The sequence below is a fragment of the Notolepis coatsorum genome (genome assembly GCF_963971535.1).
Source record: "Notolepis coatsorum genome assembly, chromosome: 18".
Lineage (NCBI taxonomy): Eukaryota > Metazoa > Chordata > Actinopteri > Aulopiformes > Paralepididae > Notolepis > Notolepis coatsorum.
This window is the reverse complement of record NC_140182.1, coordinates 22,750,451-22,776,604: the sequence shown is the minus strand read 5'-3', so window position 1 is coordinate 22,776,604 and position 26,154 is coordinate 22,750,451. Positions and strand designations below refer to the sequence as shown.

At 42.8% G+C, this 26,154-nt stretch overlaps 1 protein-coding gene across 1 annotated transcript in view; it reads left to right on the top strand.

Moving 5' to 3' along the window:
• Positions 1–26,154, top strand: part of LOC311245541 (integrin alpha-11-like) — a gene marked incomplete at its 5' end in the record, with an annotated part of 157,699 nt that overhangs the window by 63,165 nt on the left and 68,380 nt on the right. Inside the window, 9 exons of the mRNA XM_084335415.1 lie at positions 2,155–2,246; positions 3,450–3,564; positions 6,691–6,818; positions 8,692–8,840; positions 10,306–10,450; positions 12,530–12,695; positions 12,828–12,901; positions 21,044–21,188; positions 23,202–23,350. Of these exons, the coding sequence (XP_084191541.1) occupies positions 2,155–2,246; positions 3,450–3,564; positions 6,691–6,818; positions 8,692–8,840; positions 10,306–10,450; positions 12,530–12,695; positions 12,828–12,901; positions 21,044–21,188; positions 23,202–23,350 (1,163 nt within the window). The remainder of the gene's footprint in view (positions 1–2,154; positions 2,247–3,449; positions 3,565–6,690; positions 6,819–8,691; positions 8,841–10,305; positions 10,451–12,529; positions 12,696–12,827; positions 12,902–21,043; positions 21,189–23,201; positions 23,351–26,154) is intronic.

Below are 26,154 nucleotides of genomic sequence, written 5' to 3'. Positions count from 1 at the left end.
CCTTTAACCCTTTCACTACCACACTGCCAAAGGGTTAATCCTTTCACTGCAACAATACTGAGGGTTAACCCTTCACAGAGAGGACATTGGTATCTATCTTTTTGTCAATAATGTAGAAATGTATTTCCCATAATGTTGGCTTGCCCCTTTAATAGTAATAATGCTAATCTATTTTTAGTATTACAGTATTATATGTACAGTGATACAGGTATAAATACACTATGGTAGTAAGCCATACTGGCCAGTGGTATAACTATAGAGTAGGTACAGATACATATATAGATATAGTACATACAAACAGGAATATATGCTATATATATATATATATATATATATATATATATATATATATATATATATATATATATATATATATATATATATATATATATAGGTTGAGGTAGTTATGATTACAATGTAAGGCAGTTGTAGACAGTGAAGGCAGTAGATGAGTTAGTACAGTATGGGTAACAGAGTCTAAAGGTGCACTATGTAGTTCGGGGAGATAATAATAATAATAATAATAATAATAATAATAATAATAATAATAATAATAATAATAATAATAATAATAATAATAATAATAATAAAATAATAATAATAATAATAATAATAATAATAATAATAAATTGTATTTGTAGTGCACTTTTTGTTCACCAGGATCCCAAAGTGCTACAGGATACATTTTAAACTCAGAGATACACTTCTATTGTATATTTTCATAATAAACAAACTGCTTGTTTGTCCTGTATAGTGTATGTACATCGTGTCCCATATGTTACTTATGTTTAGGCTATAGTGTCCTATATGTTACTTTATGTTTATATTAGATATTTTTTTTTATATACACCATGGAAAGGGGGAAACTAAATTTCCCTTCTCTGTATGTCTTGCACATGATGAAAAGCGACAATAAAGCTGACTTTGACTTTGACTTGAAGTCAGAAGCTATAAACTTTACTGTTTTGTTCTTGGCAGGGCCCACAATAAATTTTTTACATTATGTATTATTCCAAGAATAATGTGTTTTGTTCACAGTGCATCAAAATTATATGGTTTTGATTCAACAGAATAAATCTTAAGAATTACATGCACACTTTAACTGCCACACACGAGATATCTCGGGTTTATTAATATGTGGTTGAAAGCCACTCACGAGATTTCTCGGATTTTTTATTTATTTTTTTATCGATCTGAAATCATATTGCATCACGCGAGCCTACCCGAGTATACCCGAGCACCGCCGGCGATCATATGTGGAAAAAAGCGCCCCCTATCGTCTCCCAGATGACATAAGGGATTTTGGAATGGACTCAATGAAAATGGATGGGGGAAAAAATCCGGTACTCCACATTTTCCAGTCCACTGATCCAGCCGGGGTTACCACAGTTCATTCTGGAGCCTCTGAGACGCGCGGAATCATGTACTGCACTGTACACACGGTGGATCTATACACTTATCGATTTTTTCGAATGGTGATCAGGAATTGGAATATACCAGTTGGATACCATCTGATGTCAGGTAAGGAATCTATGTTATCAGTGTTAGGACAATCAGACTAATTTTGATGAAGTTATAAGCTGTTTTGTGAAATGGGCTCTTTCGGTTTCACTGTAAAAGTCCAAGAGGAAATCAACGCGGCGATTATCCGTGCGCGGCCCGAATGTGCTTGCGTGCACGTATAATATTGATCATCTAGCGTTTATTTGAAAACGATTCATAAATAGGCCGACGAATATCAACGTTGTGGAATATTCCAGTAAAAGACGATTTTCATAGAATGGTCCAGAATGAACTGTTTTTTATCTCAAAACGGGTGCTTTTCTAAATGCTCTAAAACGGAAATGAAGCGATAAAAAACCAATCTGCCTTGACAGCACTGACTGGAAAATAGTCTTTGATAAGCGACGGGCAGATTAGACACATAGCCATAATTTAAAACATAGATTAGGCGATATTAATGTTAACATTGAAGTGGATGGTGGCATCAAGGGGGTAAAAAAGGAAAACCCGGCGTGGCACTCAAAGTGTTAAATGGTGTTTAATTGCAGGCTCCTCAAATAGAAACAACTCCCCCTTCTGCTAAACTGCGTAGTGCACCTTTAGTCTCCGTTCACTGACATGCTCCTTATTGTCCTCGTTGATCCGTTCAAGGAAAGGTATCTCTGGACCACGTGTCAGAGCGCAAGGACAAGATGAGGCTCGGGATGTCGCTGGTCTCCAACCCCAAAGACAACAGCTTTGTGGTGAGTATTATTGTAAACATACGAGCAGGGGTGTAAAAAGTACACAGAAATTATACTTAAGTGAAAGTATGGGTACCGTCTCAAAATCTTATTCAAGTAAAAGTCAGAGTATCTGGCTAAAAACACACTTGAGTAAAAGTAAAAACTTTTTTTTATTCCGGGGCAATGAAATGTTCCGTTTCGTCCTCTTCATCACTCGTACTATTGTTTGTGGCCATCTTCTGTAGCTTGTCACTCTGACTGTCTATTCTTCTGATAGCAGGTGTTTAATCACAGATCCCCGCTTAGTCTAATTCAGGTAAATTTTCCATTGATGGGGATTTGATTGGCTGTTTTTAAATAAATAAAGTGCGGCCGCAGGATTAATAACGTTAACGTTAGTTCAGCCAGAGAAACAAATATACTAATTAAAATGGTTGTACCTGCTAGATTTGTACCCCCCCCCCCCCCCCACCTCCTTCACCCAACGGAAAACAGCCACACATACACACACAGATACAGCGTCGATCGGGGTAGAAATACATATCAGATCAATGATCAAATTTATATATAATGTTCTTACCTTGTATCTGATGTAATGCAAAGATACAACAGATGTATAGTTGAAATCAGGTTACCTCGCCTCGCCTGATTATTTAAACCATGCCTGCACAGCTTGGATCGTCCCCGAAAAAAAACGATACCATTCCCAGTGGAGTGCAATACCAGCCGGAAGGCGTAGGGGGCGGTATTTGCCCTTTTGCGAGCTCAGACCCATTCCCAACGATAACATCAGGCTGGATGGATGAAAATGAATGGATATCGCTAATAAAAGAAATAACGACCAAAACCCGACTATACTCGTGATTGGCGCTGAATGAGTTAATAGGGCCCCCAAACCATCACACTTTTGTTGTGAAATATAGATAAAAGATAACTCAGTATGAATTAGTAGTGGAATTATTTAATCAGGGCCCTATAAATTATGTAATTGATCGTAGGGAGGTAAGTCAGCCAATTAGGTGACTCCTCAAACCGGAGGGGCCTTGGGCCCTCGAAAGTCTAGGGTCGGCTCTGTGTTTTTGTATCTAATATAAGCCAGGAGTGCTGCAGCCAATAAAACTCATTCCAAAAGGTCAGATCGGCAACATTTTGGTCCGAATTGACCGGTATCATGCCAAAACCAATGAAAAAGAGGGTCTAGGTGTGTTCTCCTCTCGACAGGCCTGCGGTCCCCTGTGGTCCCATGAATGTGGCAGCTCTTACTACAGCACGGGGATCTGCTCCAGGGTCAGCAGCTCCTTCAAGTTCTCCCACACCATCGCCCCCGCCCTCCAGAGTAAATATTGCTCACTCATTCACTCATTCAGGTTCTCCCACACCAAACAAAATACAGAATACTTTATGATGAAATACTTGTTTCTGTATGAGCCCCTGAGAGTGTGCTACATACAGTAAAAAGAAAGTAAGTAAAAAAAGCAATTAAGAAGTAAGTAAAAAGTAAGTGAAGTCAATATACATATATACAATACAGAGTGAAATTAGTAACAGTGGGGTACAATGCAGAGGTACAAAACTTAGGGTAGGGTGCAAATGAGGTATGAATGTAGTGCAAATCTCTTTAATAATAGATAAATATAAAGTGTGTTAAAGTGTCTAAAGTGAATAAAGTGAGTGGTAAGGTGAGTGTTTGTTTAAAGTGAGTGTGTACATGTGGATGTGTGTGCAGTGAGTGTAGAGATGATGGGTTGTTACATAGTGTCATTGTCATTGAGCATCCTGATGGCCTGGGGATAGAAGCTCCACATTCACTCCTGCAGGTTCTCCCACACCATGGCTCCCGCCCTCCAGAGTAAATACATACTCACGTGTCCTCCTCGTCCAACCACTCATTCGCACACTAGTAAAACAGTGGTGGAAGAAGTACAGTACACAGTTGCTTTGCTTAAAAGTAAAAGTAGAAATATACTTACTAGATAAATGAGTACTCTGGTCTTATGAATAGGTTAACGTGTTGGACCCAGGTGCAGTGCAGAACAGACGGGATGCAGATGTGGATTTCCAAACAAATAATACTATAAAATACATATAAAATACATATAAATAGGCACAGACAAAAGGGGAGAAAGCTCCGTCTCCAAAAACACGTCAGTATGAGACGAATAAGCTAACTGTACAATAAACAGGGGGAAATAAAAGTGGAGAGAGAGCTTATTCTCCAAAACTGCTTAAATTAAAAGAGAACAAGGCAAACAGTAGACAAAATAGACACAGAGAAAGTTTAGCTTTCAATAACCAATTAACACGGCAAATAACAAAGACACGGCAAACTATGAGCAACAGACCTTACCTGCTTATCTCTCGTGGTGGTGAGGAACGATAAGGCTTTACATAAATACATACGGTAGCTACTACTCACGTAATGGTTAGCGAACAACTAACAATGAGGTAAGAAGACACAGGAAAGTATAAGAAGGCTAGACTAACAAGACACACTGGGTAACAATTACCGTAATTAAGACAGATAGATGTAGATGTACCCACCAGGGAACGCTAGAGGCCTGTGTTCACCCACTAGAGCGAACCCCCAACGTTAAACTGACCAAAGGAGACCAAAGTATTGAGTCTTAGAGTTTGTTGTATGACGTGCCACACGTCAGGAGCACAGAAGCTGAAAGTAGACTTCCCAAGTTCAGTACAGACTCTGCTTTAAGTGTGAGAGCCAGCCACTGGATCGTGTTCCATAGGGTCCAGACGTTCACTCCAACAGAGAAGTGAGATAAATTGGGCAATCTCCGATTATGGCTTTATATAGAAACAGATGCTAATGTAGCTCTTGCCTCTCTGCCAGGGAGGACCATTCAACCCCACTATACAGGACACAATGGTACCATAACTATCACCAGTGATGAATCTAATGGCTGAATGGTCTACAGAGTCTAAAGGCCTAAGAGTGGAAGCCGCTGCATGTCACATAAATATAATAATATCACATAATATAAATCACATCTCCGTAATTCAACATAGACAGGAACGCTGGTTCAACAACTCTCTTTCTGCTAATCATAGGAAACTGGCTCTATTCCTATACAGAAAGCCAATTTGTTGCAGTAGTTCACTGGCAAGAACCACCACATGATGTTTAAATGAGGATTTTTCATCAAGGCAGATACCAAGGTGTTTATATTCGGAGACTCTCTCAATGTCAGACCCATTCACAGTAGAGATAAGTTATTGTGAACAATATTTCTGGCTTTAAAAAAACAACACATTTGTCTTACTAGCTTTAGAAAACAGCATATTTGTCTTACTAGCATTTAGCACCAATTTGAGACTAATACGTTCATCTTGCAAAGCATTAAAACAGAGCTGCAGACTCTCAGTGGACAGTTTCACAGAATCAGCGATACACAATAGTCAAGTCAAGTCAAGAGTTTTAATTGTCACGGCATACAGGTATACAATGAAATGCGGGTCATCAATGTAAAGATGAACTTGGCAACTGTTCAGAGATGAGACAATATTATTAATATAGATGGTAAATGAAACAGAGCCCAGGATTGATCCTTGCGGGACACCTTTCATACTGGATAGAAAATCTGCTGGGGCAATTCCTGTTTTCACACATTGAAGTCTCTCAGGCAAGTAACTTTTGAACCAATTGCAAGCATGTGTATCAAAGCCTATACTACGTAATCTTGGCAATAGAAGAGAATGGTCAACTTTGTGTCAAATTCCTTCAACCGATATTTAAATCAGCACAGTGTGGATACTATTATTATATTTCATGTATAACTAAAGAAGTGGCTGAAATTGTGCTATGATTTTCTCTAAACCCTGATTGGCGTGGACTTAAAACTAATACTTTGAGAGACATGCTTTAAGTTGGTTGTTTACTAATGATTCCAGGATCTTTGCTCGGCAGGATAACTTTGAGATTGGTCGATAATTATTCAGGTCACTTCTATCTCCACCTTTATGTAAGGGGGTCACACGGGCTGTTTTCCAGGTACTAGGAACTATACCTGTTAACAAAGAGAGATTAAATAGACATGTAATGTCTTGAACTATGAATGAACACTCTAACTTAGCATCTTTATGTCACAGCTAGTACAGAGAACCCAATAACACAGAGTGTGGGGGCGACAGTGGCTCAGGAGGTAGAGTGGTCGCCTGGTAGTCGGAAGGTTCCTGGTTCGATTCCCGCTCCTCCCGGGCAGCGCGTCGAAGTGTCCTTGAGCAAGACACTTAACCCCTAATTGCTCCCGATGAGCAGGTTGGCACCTTGCATGGTTGCCTCCACCATCAGTGTGTGAATGTGTGAGTGAATGGGTAAATGTGAGGAACAAAATTGTAAAGCACTTTGGATAAAAGCTGCTTTATAAAATGCAATATTTTATATTTTTTTGAGGATTCGGTTTTTCAAATGTAAGTCAGTGGGTGATGGTATCTATTGTGTAAACAGGGTGTGAGACCTACATGGACATTGTGATAGTTCTGGATGGATCCAACTCCATATACCCCTGGTATGAAGTGCAGGACTTCCTCATCAACGTCCTTCAGAAGTTCTACATTGGACCGCGTCAGACTCAGGTGTGTTTTCCATATGAGATCTTGTAAAAAGAAAGGTGAATGTTTTACCAAAGGAGGGTTCAATGTTAATATCAGGTTATGAGATTCAGCGTTTCATTATTAACTAACTATATATACACACAGTACGAGGGGATGATAAATAGCATGCATGATTGATTTTAGGTTAAAGAAAATCTTGTTATCTTATAAAATGTTTACAGAAGGTATGTTGATGTAACGTTATATGTATTATATTATAACATGTTAGAACTGTGAAAATGTCACTCTGTATCTGAGGAGGAATATATGTGTATAAGGCATATTATGTCTAGTGAACAGAAGGCCCAATCATCCCACAATAATCAATGTATGACTTAATTCATTGTACTGGTTCCTTAAAGCTAGGGTGGCTTGTATGCAGCAGGGTTTAGTTTAGTTTATTATGTTTTTTTTAAGAGGGACAGTGCACATTATTCAACAGTAATGACTGAGACAGTAACACCACTGTAAATACATGTGCTGTAAACACTGTAAATATGCCAGTGTTAGCTGGGTAGCTAGTTTTCAACTGCAGTCCTAGGCAATATGTTAAATACCAGGTAAAAACAGAATAAAGAGAGACATTTTAGAAATTTTAAGAGCATAATTATAACAGTATTTGAATATAACAGCATAAAGTGGTTATGGCTATAAAATACATAAGCTGCTATTGGCAAAGTGGGGAGAATACAGAATAGGATGGGAGAATACAATACAGAATACAGGAACGAAAAATGCTGAGACAGAACAAGCAAGACAGGGTGATGTCAGCCAGAGGTCATCAAGGTCGTCAAGACCAAGATTATACATGACATCCATGACCTTGTAGTAAATCTATAACTCAGGCTGGACAGGCTGTGATTGGTTGTACACTGTAAATGTACCTTTTGTGAGCAAACTGGAGGCTTTTGGGGCACATGGTTAAGCAACTCTGAATTGTGTTTAAAGCCCCAATCAAGAACTATGACCATCTTTTTTTTGACCATCTAAAATGTTCGGTATATACAATACATACAGGTATTGTATGTTCTTGAAACTCTCTTGTAGACAGAAAATACACAATTTTGATTGATTGATTGATTCTTTAGTACAGGTCTGTTTCAGTCCATAGTTTTATTTACATCTGAAAAAGATTTCAGATGTAAATAAAGATTTTTCAGTTAAATTATGTAATAAAATGTCAATTTTGTCAGTCATATACTGTCTGTCCTTGAATCAAGACCTCAATCATTCAATTCAATTTAGAATGATTACTTGGGGTTTTAAGTGGGACCATACTAGCGTCATGTCCAAGGGGTGTACTTGTACATCAAGCTGCCTCACGCTACGGAAACAGGAGATAGGCTCCTGCCCCATGTGCCGTTACGGCTCGAGAACCATTGGTTCTCAAAGGCAACTTCTCTTCTTCTTCTTCTTTCGGTGGGGATTGGGCCTTTAAACTCCACGTCTACACTGTGCCTGTGTGTGTTCCCAGGTCGGAGTGTTAAACTCCACGTCTACACTGTGCCTGTGTGTGTTCCCAGGTCGGAGTGTTAAACTCCACGTCTACACTGTGCCCGTGTGTGTTCCCAGGTCGGAGTGTTAAACTCCACGTCTACACTGTGCCTGTGTGTGTTCCCTGGGTCGGAGTGTTAAACTCCACGTCTACACTGTGCCTGTGTGTGTTCCCAGGTCGGAGTGTTAAACTCCACGTCTACACTATGCCTGTGTGTGTTCCCAGGTCGGAGTGTTAAACTCCACGTCTACACTGTGCCTGTGTGTGTTCCCAGGTCGGAGTGTTAAACTCCACGTCTACACTGTTCCCAGGTCGGAGTGTTAAACTCCACGTCTACACTGTGCCTGTGTGTGTTCCCAGGTCGGAGTGATCCAGTACGGCTCCAGAGTGGTTCACGAGTTCAACCTGGAAGACTACCACACCGTGGAGGAGGTGGTGGAGGCGGCCAGGAACATCGACCAGAGGGGCGGAGAGGAGACGCGCACGGCGCTGGGCATCAACGTGGCACGGTGTGTTTCATAATGACTACCCAGTAACACAGTGTTTCATAATGACTACCCAGTAACACAGTGTTTCATAATGACTACCCAGTAACACAGTGTTTCATAATGACTACCCAGTAACAAGGTGTTTCATAATGACTACCCAGTAACACAGTGTTTCATAATGACTACCCAGTAACAAGGTGTTTCATAATGACTACCCAGTAACACAGTGTTTCATAATGACTACCCAGTAACACAGTGTTTCATAATGACTACCCAGTAACACAGTGTTTCATAATGACTACCCAGTAACAAGGTGTGTTTCATAATGACTACCCAGTAACACTGTTTCATAATGACTACCCAGTAACAAGGTGTTTCATAATGACTACCCAGTAACACAGTGTTTCATAATGACTACCCAGTAACAAGGTGTTTCATAATGACTACCCAGTAACAAGGTGTTTCATAATGACTACCCAGTAACAAGGTGTTTCATAATGACTACCCAGTAACAAGGTGTTTCATAATGACTACCCAGTAACACAGTGTTTCATAATGACTACCCAGTAACAAGGTGTTTCGTAATGACTACCCAGTAACACAGTGTTTCATAATGACTACCCAACAGTGTTTCATAATGACTACCCAGTAACACAGTGTTTCATAATGACTACCCAGTAACAAGGTGTTTCATAATGACTACCCAGTAACAAGGTGTTTCATAATGACTACCCAACAGTGTTTCATAATGACTACCCAGTAACACAGTGTTTCATAATGACTACCCAGTAACACAGTGTAGTTTAGGTAGTTAATTATTTTGGGTCATGTAATTTAGGTAATTAATTACTTTGGGTCATGTAATTTAGGTAGTTAATTACTTTGGGTCATGTAGTTTAGGTAGTTCATTACTTTGGGTCATGTACAGCAGTTTAGGTAGTTGTAGTTTAGGTAGTTCATTACTTTGGATCATGTAGTTTAGGTAGTTAATTACAAACTACATGTTTCTCTAGAAATTTATAATTTTCCTGATTCTACTGCAACAACTGCTCCCTGTTCCCTCCTTGTTTTTTTTTTACTGCTCTAGTTAGTCACTAAATCAAACACACCAACACTTTACGCTGTGTCAGTTCTGTTGTGCTCTGTGTATGAGATTCCACACTCAAGATTGTGATAATTATCCGCAATGTAGTTTCTATCTAGTTGAACTACTTTTTCGAATACGTTTTAGTTTCACAAACCAATTTATATATATATTTTTTTGCGTAACTACTTTCATTGTGAAGTAGCTAGTCGTTTGATAAACTACAGTTTTAGAGTAGTTTCTCCAACACTGCCGTCAGGTCTGGAAGGTTTTGCGCTTGTTTCATTATGTAATTTCTATAGTTTCTCTACACACCTACGCATCCACACCCACATGCATGCATGCACATTCCCAGGGCTGGCCGTGGGAACGTTAAGAGGTTAACCAGCCTTTCCTCCGCAGGTCGGAGGCGTTCCAGCGCGGAGGGCGGAAAGGAGCCAAGAAGGTGATGATCGTGATCACGGACGGGGAGTCTCACGACAGCCCAGACCTGCTGCAGGCTGTGGCGGAGAGCGAGAAGGACAACATCACCATGTACGCCATCGCTGTGAGTCCCTCCTAATAATAATAATAATAATAATAATAATAATAATATATTTGATTTGTAATGCGCTTTATAATTGTGGAGCAAATCCCAAAGCGCTACATTTTAGAAGAACATAAAAACTAGCATGAGTAAAAGAAGAAAGAATAAAAAATATGCAAGACTAAAGCTAGCAAGGAGTCAAAATAACACTAAAATTAGTAACAGAGTAAGAGAAACATAGAATAAATAAAACTGGTAAAAGAACATAAAATGTGTGGAGCAAAAACAAATTAGATAAAAATCAGCAAAAGGCTCTATTAAAAATATGAGTTTTGAGGCCCTTCTTGAAAGCATCCACAGACTGTGGTGCTCTCAGGTGGTCAGGGAGAGCATTCCACAGACTGGGAGCGGAAGAGCAAAAAGCCCGATCTCCCATAGTGCAGAGTTTGGTCCTTGGGCGCTGGAGGAGGTTTGCATACGTTCCCACAAAGGATCTCTGTTGTTCCCTCGAAGGATCTGTGTTGTTCCCTCGAAGGATCTCTGTTGTTCCCATGAAGGATCTGTGTTGTTCCCTCGAAGGATCTCTGTTGTTCCCTCGAAGGATCTCTGTTGTTCCCATGAAGGACCTCTGTTGTTCCCATGAAGGATCTCTGTTGTTCCCACAAAGGATCTCTGTTGTTCCCATGAAGTATCTGTGTTGTTCCCATGAAGGATCTGTGTTATTCCCATGAAGGATCTGTGTCCCAAAGCACCACTGTTCTACTGGCTGAATCGCTCTCTTTAGTTGTGGGTTGTGGCCTGTTGATACTCCATACGATGCCATGGTCATACGGCATTCATTCAATGTACATAACTATATCAACAAATGGTGATCACAAACACCAGGACATGTGGCAGCATCTTTACTAGAGAACTAAGTTAAACAAGTTGACACTGCTGTCGGACGGCAGTTGGAACAGGAAGTGAAGTGAGTCACTGGCTCAGGTCAAATCAAATGAAACCTGTAGCTACATCGGGTACAAACAATGGAGCACCACTTATGCCTCTTTTCCATTGCATAGTACCTACTCGACTCTACCCTACTGTACTCTACCCGCTTTAGGTACCTGGTACTTCGTTCCTTTTCCACTGCAGGTAGTACTCCATTTGTCTCCGTGTGGGGAGGCGGGGCTGCTGGCGTACAGCATGAGAGCTTCAGCATAGCTATGTCCGTGAGGGGCTTGGAGCAAGCCAGAGTAAAACACAGTTTTCAATCAATAACAACATTAACCAGACTCTCGTTGTGTCTATTCTGCTAACGTTACTTCTCGTGTCTATTCTGCTAACGTTAACATTACCTCTCATTGTGTCTATTCTACAAGCTTTAACGTTAGCACATTAGCACCTAAGCTAACAACAAGCTTTAACGTTACCTCTCACGTCTCTAATGTTAGCATTAGGTAACCGGTTTAAAATGGATGGTGATTACCTCACGTTGTGTCTATTCTACTAGCATTAACGTTACTAGTACAAACAATCAATAGCGAGTTATATTGATCACGCTATGTATGCTAGCCATGCTAAAACGCAAGCACATTAGCACCTAAGCTAACAACAAGCTTAACAAATCAGCGATCTTTTTGTGAGAGTAAACTCTCTGCTCTGTGGTAAATTGTGTTGATGTCGGGTTTTTTTCATCAATAAATGAGGCAGAATACACAGTAAATGTACCCTTTTTTGTTTATTGCACTTGTTCCTGCTGCAAACAAATAATGAATCCTAAGCGAGGCATTAAAGATGGCGGCTTTCTGTTTTTGTGCAGATGCTCCAACGTATGACGCTTCTCTCTTCTGACCAATCAGTGGTCTGCAGTGTTTCAGGTAACTTTTTTGGTACCAGTTCTACTCGCTTGGAACCTCGACAGAGCAGGGACTAAAAAATAACCCAAAAAGTACCCGGTTCCAGGTATTTTGGTAATGGAAAACCGAAAATGCCAAGTAGAGTAGAGTAGAGTCGAGCAGGTACCATGCAGTGGAAAAGGGCCATTAGTGACCAAACATGGCACTGCAACTAAATAACAGCACAAAAATACTAACGTCCCTTTGATGTCATGCCCTCCAGGTCCTGGGCTACTACAACCGGCGTGGGATCAACCCGGAAGCCTTCCTCAAGGAGATCCAGTTCATCGCCAGCGACCCGGACGAGGATCACTTCTTCAACGTGACGGAGGAGTCGGCCCTGAAGGACATCGTGGACGCGCTGGGGGACAGGATCTTCAGCATCGAGGGTAAACCACAGTGTTTCTGGGGATCACCACGTTCATTCCAGTCATAATCCACAGGGACGTGGTGTACTCACTCCCTGTGTGCCGTGAGTGAGCGGCGGTGAATGAAGGTTTGTGGGGTTTGTTTTCACGCAGGCACAAACACCAGTGGAAAGAAGGGCTTCGGCTTGCAGATGTCCCAGGCAGGATTCTCCTCTCACATAGTAGAGGTGAGTATTTCCACTCTTTTTTACAAACTGGTGGTGAAAGCTATTGTGGCTGAGACCTCGACATTTTGATGAATTACGGTAAGTAAGTGTTTCTCTGGGAAGAAATGTTCCTACCGGTGTGCGGCACTCATCTGTACTCCGAGAGTTGCCATTGAATTGTGCAAATATCTGTTTTTTTGCATACCTGCCAAACCAAAACCATTCCCCCACGCTTTCTGTCATGGTGAGCATGAAAAATAACAGTGAAACGGTTATTAAAGCAACACTCCAGCAAGACCTGAGATTTATTATTAAGCCCACATTACCACACATAAACCATCCATAAACCATACACCGTCTTGTACAAATTAATTTGGTGTGGAGAGTTATAGTGGAAGAGTTCGAGTGTGTGATGTCATTATGATGTCACTTATTCCACCTCAGTGAAATGATGAAAATGAAAAGAAACACATAAATATCATTGGTATATTGGGTTTCACTTCCATCGTTTCACTGAGCCACGTTTAATGCTTCCAGGAATGTACGACATCACACATTCTAACTCAACTGTCAAACTAAATTAATTTGAATAAGACAGTTTATAGTTGTTGGAATATGTGTGAGATTAGGAGCTTGAACAGTAACTGAAGATGTCTTCACCCTGCTGCACATTCTGCCCAACCCCCCCCCCCCCCCCCCCCCCAAGACAGGTACTTTTTGTCCTTCGGTCAGGCCTTATAAAGTCAGACAAGGTGGTAAATACCAAGTATTAAATACCAGTGGTAAACTAACCAAGTGTTAAACTACCAAGTGGTAAATACCAGTGGTAAACTCACCAAGTGGTAAATACCAGTGGTAAACTAACCAAGTGGTAGATATCAGTGGTAAACTAACCAAGTGGTAAATATCAGTGATAAACTAACCAAGTGGTAAATACCAGTGGTAAACTAACCAAGTGGTAAATATCAGTGTTAAACTAACAAGTGGTAAATATCAGTGTTTAGTTACTCTTAAATGAATCTGCTTTATTTTATCTGTGTTCCTTAAAACCTCTTAGCATGCACCGACCCGCCGGCGGGACGTTTTTAGGACGATTTGCCCACCGGCACTTTGGCGACCCCAGGTGGCTCGAGTGTGCATATTTTGTAATACTATATATAAATCGAATTGAAGGCTTATTTGTTGCCTGTCGATAGTGACAAAATCCGACAAAATCCGCTCAGCGGTTCTCGAGTTACATGCCGGTATTTGAGGCTTGTGCAAAGTACACGGTATTGCGCAAAATACCACTCGCAACTCTTGGCGCAGTAGTTCCGTCAATCTAGATCCGATCTCGAAAATGATTGTGGATTTTTGTAGCCAATGAGTGTGGCTTTCCAACAATGATAACCCACGTGGGGATGTATGAATCTAAAGAAATGAAATTAAATAACGAGCGAAAACAGGAAGAGAAAAACAGCCGAATGAATTGAAGTCTATGAGAAAACTCAGTTTCTCTTTTGTACACAGTTTACCAAAATCAGTCCTAATCATTCATTTCTGAATGGATTTTTGAAATTTGGACATGTACTACATAAGGCTTCAGGCTGTGGGTCCGTATGGATTTGTAAGCCATACCACCTTCTGGGGAAATACTACCTCTGGACTACTAACTACTACAGAAAAACTTGAGTAACAAGTTTTTCTACAACTCAAGTTCAGACCTATGTTACTCTATTACGTTAGCACTAAAAGTGAAATTTCTTTCTGGAATCAGAAACTTCAGAATGTCATCTTTCAAAAGAGACCAGGCTCATGCATGTGCTATAAGTATAAAGTATGTTGTTTTGGTTTGCAAAAAAAGTATGCAGTCCTCAAAAACGAAAACTAAAATGGCCAAAATGGCCATTGCAGGTTAAGAGGAAAATATACTGGAGCACATGGGTGGGAGGAGCCATTGAACTGGTGGAAGATTTAACAGTTATACACGGGAGCGACACCTGGGCAATACAGACGTAAAACAAGCTCGGAATGGGGAGCGTTATGACAAATATTATTGTTTTAAATTCCCTGGAGAAACATATTCATACTTGACATTGTGTGATTCCAGAGACAGAGGTAATTTGAGAAAGAGGAGGAAGGTGGCGTTTTGGAAACTGTTTTGGTAACAGAGAAAACAGCTCAGTGAGAACAGATGGTTTTCCTGAATAAATGACCTGCCAACACACACACACACACACACACACACACACACACACACACACACACACACACACACACACACACACACACACACACACACACACACACACACACACACACACACACACACACACACACACACACACACACACACACACACACACACACACACACACACACACACACACACACACACACACACACACACACACACACACACACACACACACACACACACACACACACACACACACACACACACACACACACACACACACACACACACACACACACACACACACACACACACACACACACACACACACACACACACACACACACACACACACACACACACACACACACACACACACACACACACACACACACACACACACACACACACACACACACACACACACACAGAGATTATCCTGTAGGAATGCCTGGCTCCTCTCCTCTTTATTTGATAGGATAGAAAGCCAACATAAGGTACAAGTAAAAAATTATATGGAAAATTGAGATTTGGACCATTCGTTGAAAGACACTACTGCTACACTACTGACCAGACGGATCATACTGTGATTATCTTCTCTGCTGCACTACTGACCAGACGGATCAAACTGTAATTCTCTTCTCTGCTGCACTACTGACCAGACTGACCATTCACGGATTCCATAGAAAGCGATAGTTTATTAGCAACGATGCAACAGACTGATGCAGGCGGCATGGGGAGGATGCACCTGGAGCCGCGCGCTCCTGGGCAAGTGCGCTCAGCGGGGATTGGATGAGGGAAGGGAAAGAGGACATTTTTACTGGAGCCCGTCTCGAACCATTAGAGTAGCCTCTGAAAGAGGACCTTTCACAAGAGCCCCGTCTCTAACCGTTAGAGTAGCCTCTGAAAGAGGACCTTTCACAAGAGCACTGTCTCTAACCGGTAGAGTAGCCTCTGAAAGAGGTCCTTTCACAAGAGCACTGTCTCTAACCATTAAAGTAGCCTCTGAAAGAGGACCTTTCACAAGAGCACTGTCTCTAACCGTTAGAGTAGCCTCTGAAAGAGGTCCTTTCACAAGAGCGTTGTCTCTAACCGTTAGAGTAGCCTCTGAAAGAGGGCCTTTCACAAGAGCACTGTCTCTAACCGTTAGAGTAGCCTCTGAAAGAGGACCTTTCACAAGAGCACTGTCTCTAACCGTTAGAGTAGCCTCTGAAAGAGGACCTTTCACAAGAGCCCCGTCTCTAACCGTTAGAATAGCCTCTGAAAGAGGTCCTTTTACAAGAGCCCCGTCTCTAACCGTTAGAGTAGCCTCTGAAAGAGGACCTTTCACAAGAGCACTGTCTCTAACCGTTAGAGTAGCCTCTGAAAGAGGTCCTTTCACAAGAGCGTTGTCTCTAACCGTTAGAGTAGCCTCTGAAAGAGGTCCTTTCACAAGAGCACTGTCTCTAACCATTAGAGGCTCTGGAAAAGGACATTTCACAAGAGCGCTGTCTCTAACCGTTAGAGTAGCCTCTGAAAGAGGGCCTTTCACAAGAGCACTGTCTCTAACCGTTAGAGTAGCCTCTGAAAGAGGACCTTTCACAAGAGCACTGTCTCTAACCGTTAGAGTAGCCTCTGAAAGAGGACCTTTCACAAGAGCCCCGTCTCTAACCGTTAGAATAGCCTCTGAAAGAGGTCCTTTTACAAGAGCCCCGTCTCTAACCGTTAGAGTAGCCTCTGAAAGAGGACCTTTCACAAGAGCACTGTCTCTAACCGTTAGAGTAGCCTCTGAAAGAGGTCCTTTTACAAGAGCCCCGTCTCTAACCGTTAGAATAGCCTCTGAAAGAGGTCCTTTCACAAGAGCACTGTCTCTAACCGTTAGAGTAGCCTCTGAAAGAGGACCTTTCACAAGAGCACTGTCTCTAACCGTTAGAGTAGCCTCTGAAAGAGGTCCTTTCACAAGAGTGCTGTCTCTAACCATTAGAGTAGCCTCTGAAAGAGGACCTTTTACAAGAGCCCCGTCTCTAACCGTTAGAGTAGCCTCTGAAAGAGGTCCTTTCACAAGAGCACTGTCTCTAACCATTAGAGGCTCTGGAAGAGGACATTTCACAAGAGCGCTGTCTCTAACCGTTAGAGTAGCCTCTGAAAGAGGATCTTTCACAAGAGCACCCTCTCTAACCGTTAGAGTAGCCTCTGAAAGAAGACCTTTCACAAGAGCACTGCCTCTAACCGTTAGAGTAGCCTCTGAAAGAAGACCTTTCACAAGAGCACTGTCTCTAACCGTTAGAGTAGCCTCTGAAAGAGGTCCTTTCACAAGAGCGCTGTCTCTAACCGTTAGAATAGCCTCTGAAAGAGGTCCTTTCACAAGAGCACTGTCTCTAACCGTTAGAGTAGCCTATAAAAGAGGACCTTTCACCAGAGCACTGTCTCTAACCGTTAGAGTAGCCTCTGAAAGAGGACCTTTCACAAGAGCACTGTCTCTAACCTTTAGAGTAGCCTCTGAAACGGGGACGAGACTCCGTAAGCCTACGACCAGACTCCCGACGGAGCAGCCTCCGCGGGGGGATAAAATCACGTGATAGACTTGGTTGGGAGCTGAGCGCTTGCCTGACAGAGGTAGATGTTATATTTAATTGTATGGGAAAGAGACCCCTTTCCAGGGGGAAGCGAAAACCCAGATATCCCAAGCCAATAGAGAATCCCTGGGAAAATCGAGCTAAGCTCCAGGAATGTGGCATTTAGACATGAGGGGTGGGGTGGTGGGGAGTTCTTTTGTAATTGGATCGGTCTGAATGGGATGACAGGAAAGCATAATTAGACACATGACATGTAGAGGGCGAAGCCAGGATATTCAGGATAACTTAATCATTGCACTGACAATATACTTACCTGCGCTTATCGTTAATTCTAAACATTACAATATAAATACTTTATTTCTAGTGCACTTTTCGTTCACTAGGATCCAAAAGTGCTACATGGTTAAAACATCGTATAAACAGAAAAGTAACAGAAAAGTAAAAAGGACAACAGAAAAATTAAATCACAAGAAATAGCTAGCAATCAAAGGCCTTTTGAAATAAGAATGTTTTTAGGCCTGCTTTAAAAGAGTCCAGGCTCTGAGGTGCCCTCAGCTGGATGGGGAGGCTGTTCCCACAGGCGTGGTGCAGCCGAGCAGAAGGCTCGGTCCCCCATGGTGCAGAGCCTGGTACTGGGGACCCGGAGGAGCAGGCTACCTGCAGATCTGAGGGTACGGGTCCCCCATGGTGCAGAGCCGGGTACTGGGGACCCGGAGGAGCAGGCTACCTGCAGATCTGAGGGTACGGGTCCCCCATGGTGCAGAGCCGGGTACTGGGGACCCGGAGGAGCAGGCTACCTGCAGATCTGAGGGTACGGGTGGAGGACTTTGGAGTGATGAGTTCCTGTAGGTAGAGAGGTGCGTGTCCATACAGTTACGGGTGAGCAGCAGGATATAGTATAGTATACATACTTTGGTATACATGCTGGAAAAGTGTTGATCATTACTGTGAGTCAGACACAGTGCAGAGGGACACTGTCTGCTCACGGCGTCTGGGACAAACACATGTGGACCAGAGCAGTTTGGCAGGAGGTGGAAGTGAAGTCTTTCCATGGATGGAGTCTAATGACGCCACGGTTTGCCAGGGATGTCGTCACTGACAGTGATCCTCGGTTTTACCGGCTTTACTGCCCCGATAGCTTACGTGTGGTTCATGGTTGACTTTCATCTCTGGTAAAACGTCCATGTGTGTGTGTGGGTGTGAGGGAACTAGAGGTGGAAAGTGAATATTAGTTTAGTTTTTTTAGAAAAAGAGAAAAGCCAGACGTGACGGAAGAAGTCAGGTGCGTTGGAAGACATACAGTACCTAGTGATTGGGAGGTGAAGACAATTATAGTATTAACAAATAAATGATTAAATATCAATATAAAATATAAATAATGTGTAATGTGTGCAAAAGATTAAATAGCAAATATAGCAGATATTAAATAGCAATGTGTACTGTGTGTAAATCAGTAGCAGTGACAGCTAGTATAAGCTAGTGTCATAAGCAGGGTAGTGGCAGAACCAGGGCTGGACCGACACTGGCCCACACCGGCCCACACCGGCCCACCACAATCAGGCGGACACCACCCACCAGTCCATCATCCTTGCGGTCTCTTAATAAATATGCATATCTACTGTACTATTCCTCCAAACAGCTACAGAGCTGAGTAGTAAGTGCAGTGGACTCCTCTTGACTGACTCCCCGGTGGTCAGACGTGGCTGTAGTTGAGGAACCTATTGCTGAAAATAAACCTTTCTGCCTGTTGTTGGAAATGCATTTTATTATTTCCTCCTTAGCGTGATAATAATAGCCGCAGAGCAACACAAGAGTTGTTAATCAGCGGCTGTGATGTATAACAGCCGGTGCATCAGCAAGGCCCGGAGGATCATTAAAGGGGAACTATTTACTATTTCTTTTACTATTTGGGCAATTGCCAATGGCTGAATTGGAGTATTGCACTGTGCAGCACTCTCAGGCCCCACGCTGTCAGGCCCCTCAGGAATTTGCCCGCTCAGCAGCGCCACCCACCCAATGGCTGAATTGGAGTATTGCACTGTGCGGGTTTGATTGATTGATTGATTGATTGAAAACTTTATTAACAGATTGCAGAATGGGTACAGTACAGTACAGCTCAATACACACAATTGTTAAGGGGATGCAGACCAGAGAAATACTTTCGTCTTGTTTACATCAGGGTCCCCCATCTTCAATTCATCATAACATATATGACATACATGACATACAGATAGACAGTACTATACATTTATGACATATCAGATTTACAAATACAGTTCTGTTTGTGATACAACAAGTGTCCAGAAAAGAGTGTATATACATTTGACGTAGAAACTGTACATTGGAGGAGGTTGGGTAGGTGGGGTGGGGTTGGGTGTTAGACAGTATGTTTACGCGCGCAGAGTGTTTACAGTCTCTCTCTCTCTCTCTCTCTCTTCCTCCACCTCTGTCTCTCTCCTCCACCTTTTGTTTCTCTTCCTCCACTTGTCTCTTTCTCTCCTCCATCTCTCTCTCTCTCTCTCTCTCTCTCTCTCTCTCTCTCTCTCTCTCTCTCTCTCTCTCTCTCTCTCTCTCTCTCTCTCTCTCTCTCTCTCTCTGTCTGCCACTCGCAGACTGTGTGGATGACTGCCACTGAAAGAGCTTATGGGCGGAGCCAGGCCAATAACAGGCTGAAATCTTGAGGCTGGAAAATGATGCTTTTGAGTACTCCATTAGAAATATAAAACAATGATTTTTTTTTAAATAAACCTTACAGATGTCTTCCATAGGAATTGTGTAAAGTTGCCCAAATAGTGCTAGGAATAGCAATAAATTGTGTGTATTGAGCTGTTCCTGTTATACCACCTGTTATATCACCTGTTATACCACCTGTTATACCACCTGTTATATCACCTGTTATGTCACCTGTTATACCACCTGTTATACCACCTGTTATACCACCTGTTATAACACCTGTTATACCACCTGTTATATCACCTGTTATACCACCTGTTATACCACCTGTTATAACACCTGTTATACCACCTGTTATACCAGCTGTTATACCACCTGTTATATCACCTGTTATACCACCTGTTATACCATCTGTTATATCACATGTTATATCACCTGTTATACCACCTGTTATACCATCTGTTATATCACCTGTTATGTCACCTGTTATACCACCTGTTATACCACCTGTTATATCACCTGTTATACCACCTGTTATACCACCTGTTATAGCACCTGTTATACCACCTGTTATAGCACCTGTTATACCACCTGTTATATCACCTGTTATACCACCTGTTATACCACCTGTTATATCACCTGTTATACCACCTGTTATATCACCTGTTATATCACCTGTTATACCACCTGTTCCTGGTATACCACCTGGGTATAAAACAACATATGTAACCTTTTAAAAGCCTCTTCTTGATCCTCCAGGATGGTATCCTCATAGGGGCAGTGGGGGCCTATGACTGGAACGGGGCGGTGCTGAAAGAGACGCGCCATGGGAAGGTGGTGCCACCCAAGTCCTCCTATCTAGAGGAGTTCCCAGAGGAACTGAAGAACCACGGGGCCTATCTGGGTAAGAGTCATAGAGAACATGAAGAACCATGCGGGCCTATCTGGGTAAGAGTCATGTGTAGAGAATGTGGAGAACCATGGGACCTATCAGGGTAAGAGTCACATGTAGAGAACATGAAGAACCATGGGGCCTATCTGGGTAAGAGTCATATGTAGAGACCATGAAGAACCATGGGGCCTATCTGGGTAAGAGTCACATGTAGAGACCATGAAGACCCATGGGGCCTATCTGGGTAAGAGTTAGGCTTGGGCGGTATAATTTTTTTCACACCGTCATATTTTGATAACATAATACCCCGGTATACGGTATATGACGGTATGACTTTCATTTTCATCAGCGGGGGGGGGGGCAACCCGTGTTACCAAGTAAACAAATCATCGTTAGCTCTCAGTCTCAGAGTGGTAGTCAGAAGCCTGCACCGTTAGCATGTAGCCTAGCCATGGCAGACTAGTTGATTCCTTAAGGACTCGAAATTGCCTGGGTTTTGGTCATATGCTCCCGAAATGCTCGCGCCGTTTGACTACTTCTATGTGCAGTAAAAACTACTCGAATGCTTTATAACCTAGTCATTGATTTAGTTCAGGGTAATCTAAGATTAGCCGCAGAGCTAACGCTAGTTAACGTGAGCTAACGCTAGCTAATCAAGCTCACAGAGAGAGATAAACAGCTGACAGCGGATAGTACAGGACGGTACAAATACAATAAAAAAGCGGGTGGGGGCTGTTGTGTAAACCTTGTACTCTTTAGTTCACATATAATAAGAGACGGATTATTTGCTTGCTCCACTAGTGCACCACAACACACACCAACTCTCGTCACAACGCTTTACGGTATTTTCACAGCACTGTCGCAACATTACCGTAAAACGTGAACACCGTTGTGACCCACTCGCTTCACTAGTGAGGACTGGTCTCGCCCTCTGCTGGCGCGTGTGTGCACTACACTCAAAACTCCGTTTCACTGTAAAAGAAACTGAAGCGCATCTGTGATTTTGACGGTGACGGACGGTATTGATTTTCAATACCGTCAAGATTTCTAAATACCCTGGTATACCGTAATACCGTCATACCGCCCAAGCCTAGTAAGAGTCACATGTAGAGAACGTGAAGAACCATGGGGCCTATCTGGGTACTGTAACAGACTGAAACAGAACAGTAACCAGGAGTAACAGTTTACATGCTGTTACATGCATGATAGTATATCCTATCCTATTCATGTCTCTCATGTGTCTCATGTCTCTCATGTCTCTCATGTGTCTCATGTGTCTCCTGTCTCTCATGTCTCTCATGTGTCCACCAGGCTACTCCGTGAACTCCGTGGTCTCATGTCTCTCATGTGTCCACCAGGCTACTCCTTGAACTCCGTGGTCTCATGTCTCTCATGTGTCCACCAGGCTACTCCGTGAACTCCGTGGTCTCATGTGTCTCATGTGTCCACCAGGCTACTCCGTGAACTCCGTGGTCTCATGTGTCTCATGTGTCCACCAGGCTACTCCGTGAACTCTGTGGTCTCATGTCTCTCATGTGTCCACCAGGCTACTCCGTGAACTCCGTGGTCTCATGTGTCTCATGTGTCCACCAGGCTACTCCGTGAACTCCGTGGTCTCATGTGTCTCATGTGTCCACCAGGCTACTCCGTGAACTCCGTGGTCTCATGTGTCTCATGTGTCCACCAGGCTACTCCGTGAACTCCGTGGTCTCATGTCTCTCATGTGTCCACCAGGCTACTCCGTGAACTCCGTGGTCTCATGTCTCTCATGTGTCCACCAGGCTACTCCGTGAACTCCGTGGTCTCATGTGTCTCATGTGTCCACCAGGCTACTCCGTGAACTCCGTGGTCTCATGTCTCTCATGTGTCCACCAGGCTACTCCGTGAACTCCGTGGTCTCATGTGTCTCATGTGTCCACCAGGCTACTCCGTGAACTCCGTGGTCTCATGTGTCTCATGTGTCCACCAGGCTACTCCGTGAACTCCGTGGTCTCATGTCTCTCATGTCTCTCATGTGTCCACCAGGCTACTCCGTGAACTCCGTGGTCTCCGCCCAGAGAGGACAGCTGTACGTGGCCGGGGCGCCTCGTTTCAACCACACCGGCAAGGTCATCATCTTCACCCTGAGGAACAACGGCAACCTCACCATCCTGCACTCACTGCTGGGAGAACAGGTAGGCACACACACACAGACACACGCACACGCACACACACACAGACACACGCACACGCACACACGCACACACACACACGCACACACACTCACGCACACGCAGACGCACACGCACACACACACACAGACTCACGCAGACACAGACGCAGACGCACAGACACACACACACGCACAGACGCACGCACACACACACACAAACACACACCAGGGGTGTAAAGTACTTGAGTAATTGTACTTTGTTACAATACTTAAGTACTGTTTTGGGGGATTTGTACTTTACAAAGGTTGTAGGAACGGTATGGGAGAGGGAGGTAGGGAGGGGTTTCATTTTGTGAGGTGTGTTACAACAATAAATAACAAAATGTTGTAAATAAATAACAAAATTGAGAAGTTTGGACTTGTTTTTTTACAACTGAAATTATAGTTGTTATTACAGAGAGAGTAAAGTACAGAAAAAAGGTACTGTTGGGTACCAGTATTGAATTCCAGGGTACCGGTATTGGTTCAAATGGTACCCAAACGGTACCGAAACCAAGACACAAGACTATGTAACATAATCCATAAACTGTCATTGTAGATGATGTCGCTGTATGATGATGACGTTGTTGTATGATGATGATTTTGCCATAAAGAAAGACAAACGTCTTTACTTCTTGAAGGAACACCTTTAAGACAATATTATCTCCAGAATCAGACACCAATTTCCTCTCTGTGCGCTCAGTAGAAAGCTATCCGGCCGCACGCTAGCTTAGCACAAATGAATGGAAGTGGATACGGACCAGCTAGCCTAGCTGTTGGCCAAAAACACCTCTCCTGGAGTTTTAAGCTAGGCTAGTGGTCCGTATCCGCTTCTATCCATTCGCGTGTTCCTTTAACACAGGGGTCAGGAACCTTTTTGACTGGGAGAGCCATAAAAGCCAAACATTTCTAAATATATTTCATTGAGAGCCATATAGTATTTTTAACGTATAATAAATTAAACATGTCTTACTTTTAATGCAACTTCTGGTGCTGCATGGTTTTGCTGATGGCCTTGTAGTCTGGTTCATATGTGGTGAGGTTGAGCTTCATGCAGGCGTTGAGGCTTCCATCAGTTAAACATGAGCGTAGGTTGGTCTTAATGTTCCTCATATGCGAGAATGACTGCTCACATGCATATGTAGAGCCAAACATGGTCAATACGGCAATACTCACATGCTGCATTGTGTGGTATGTCACAGGAAGCTCGTTCCATGTTTTAAGAATCAGCTGGTCTTCAGGTTGAAGATTTTTCATTTCTGTCCACTTGTGTTCCCTCGCCAGCTCTGCTCGCTGTCGCGCAAGACTTTCCAACTCTCCATTAAGTGACTTGAACTTACTCATCCACATGTCTGATGCCTTCAGGTCAGCAACTTCCAGCTCAAAGTCTCCGATAGAGACCCGGGGATGCATGTCAGGTCGATTTTGACCACTGCACACACTCATGTGGATGAGTGATGAACTTGAAAAATTCTCCAAAACTTGCTTTGAATGACTGCAGGAGATTGGACGTAAAGCCAGCTAGCTGCTGGAGATCCAGATGTTGAGTGGAGTCACTTGCTAAGCATACATCTCTAAATTGTTGCAGTCTTTCAAAGTGCAGAAGACGACCTGTTTCAATGTCCCTGAGAAAGACTTACAGCTTGCTTTCAAATGCAAACACTGCTTGTTGAAGGGATGAGATTGTATGTCCAATACCTTGCATTTTCACATGAAAGCAAACTCCATGAAAGACGTGAATAAATCCTCTCCTCTTGTTGTCCCTTTCATTGGCAAAACAGCCAAGCTTTCCTCACGCAGTGTGTCACCTGCAGCATACCTCGCAATTATACTGCACTGAGATAGATGGCTAACGTCTGTTGACTCATCTAACGCGAGAGAAAATGTCCCGGCGTTTATGTCCTTAATTTGTGTTTCCTCGACTTGATTTGCCATCATGATGCTACGATCGTGCACAGTTCTTGCTGACAGGGGCATGTCTTTTATTAGTTTGATTATCTTGTCTTTATTTGGGAAGTCATCAAACAGTTCATTGGCCACATCAGGCATGAATGTTTTGGCATACTCACCATCTGTGAATGGCTTTCCATTACTATTGCCAAAGCACCCGCAAAGCTAGCGGAATTTCCGTCACCTTGCTTGGTCCACACGCGTAGTTGCTGCTGACTCGTCTGCACTCTCCACTGTAGCTCCTCGCATGCCCTTTTCCTGCTGTCCCCCGCATATATGGCTCGCGAGCCATAGGTTCCCGACCACTGCTTTAAAGGGGAACTATCTTATAAATGGCCTTTTTGAGTGTTTAGCATTGTTTCCTAGCTATGTGAACTTATATTAATATGATCTATGTCTCAAAATTCTCATATTGGCGCATTCTTCCAATTCTCCTCTCACAATATTCACCCTCACTGAACTGAGTCATTTGAAAATGTGCGCGATTTGTGATGTCAGAGAGACACCGCTGCATGTTAATGTTCAGGCGCTGGCGCCGCTAGGTACACTTTAGGAGCCCAGGCTCAAAACGGCTTAAGATCTTGAGGTAGAAAAATGCTGTTTTTGAGGACTTGATTAGAAATACAAAACAATGAATAAAAAAAATATATATATTACAGAGGTGTTCCATAGACTCACAGGAATTGTGTAAAAGTGCCCAAATAGTGAAAGAAATAGTAAAATAGTTCCCCTTTAACACCAAAGCACACATACTGTAATAAGACTTTTCTCTAGGTGATTTTCAGCCCATCCATGACTCGAAGCTTGAAATACGCACATTGAGCTATTCTATTCTAT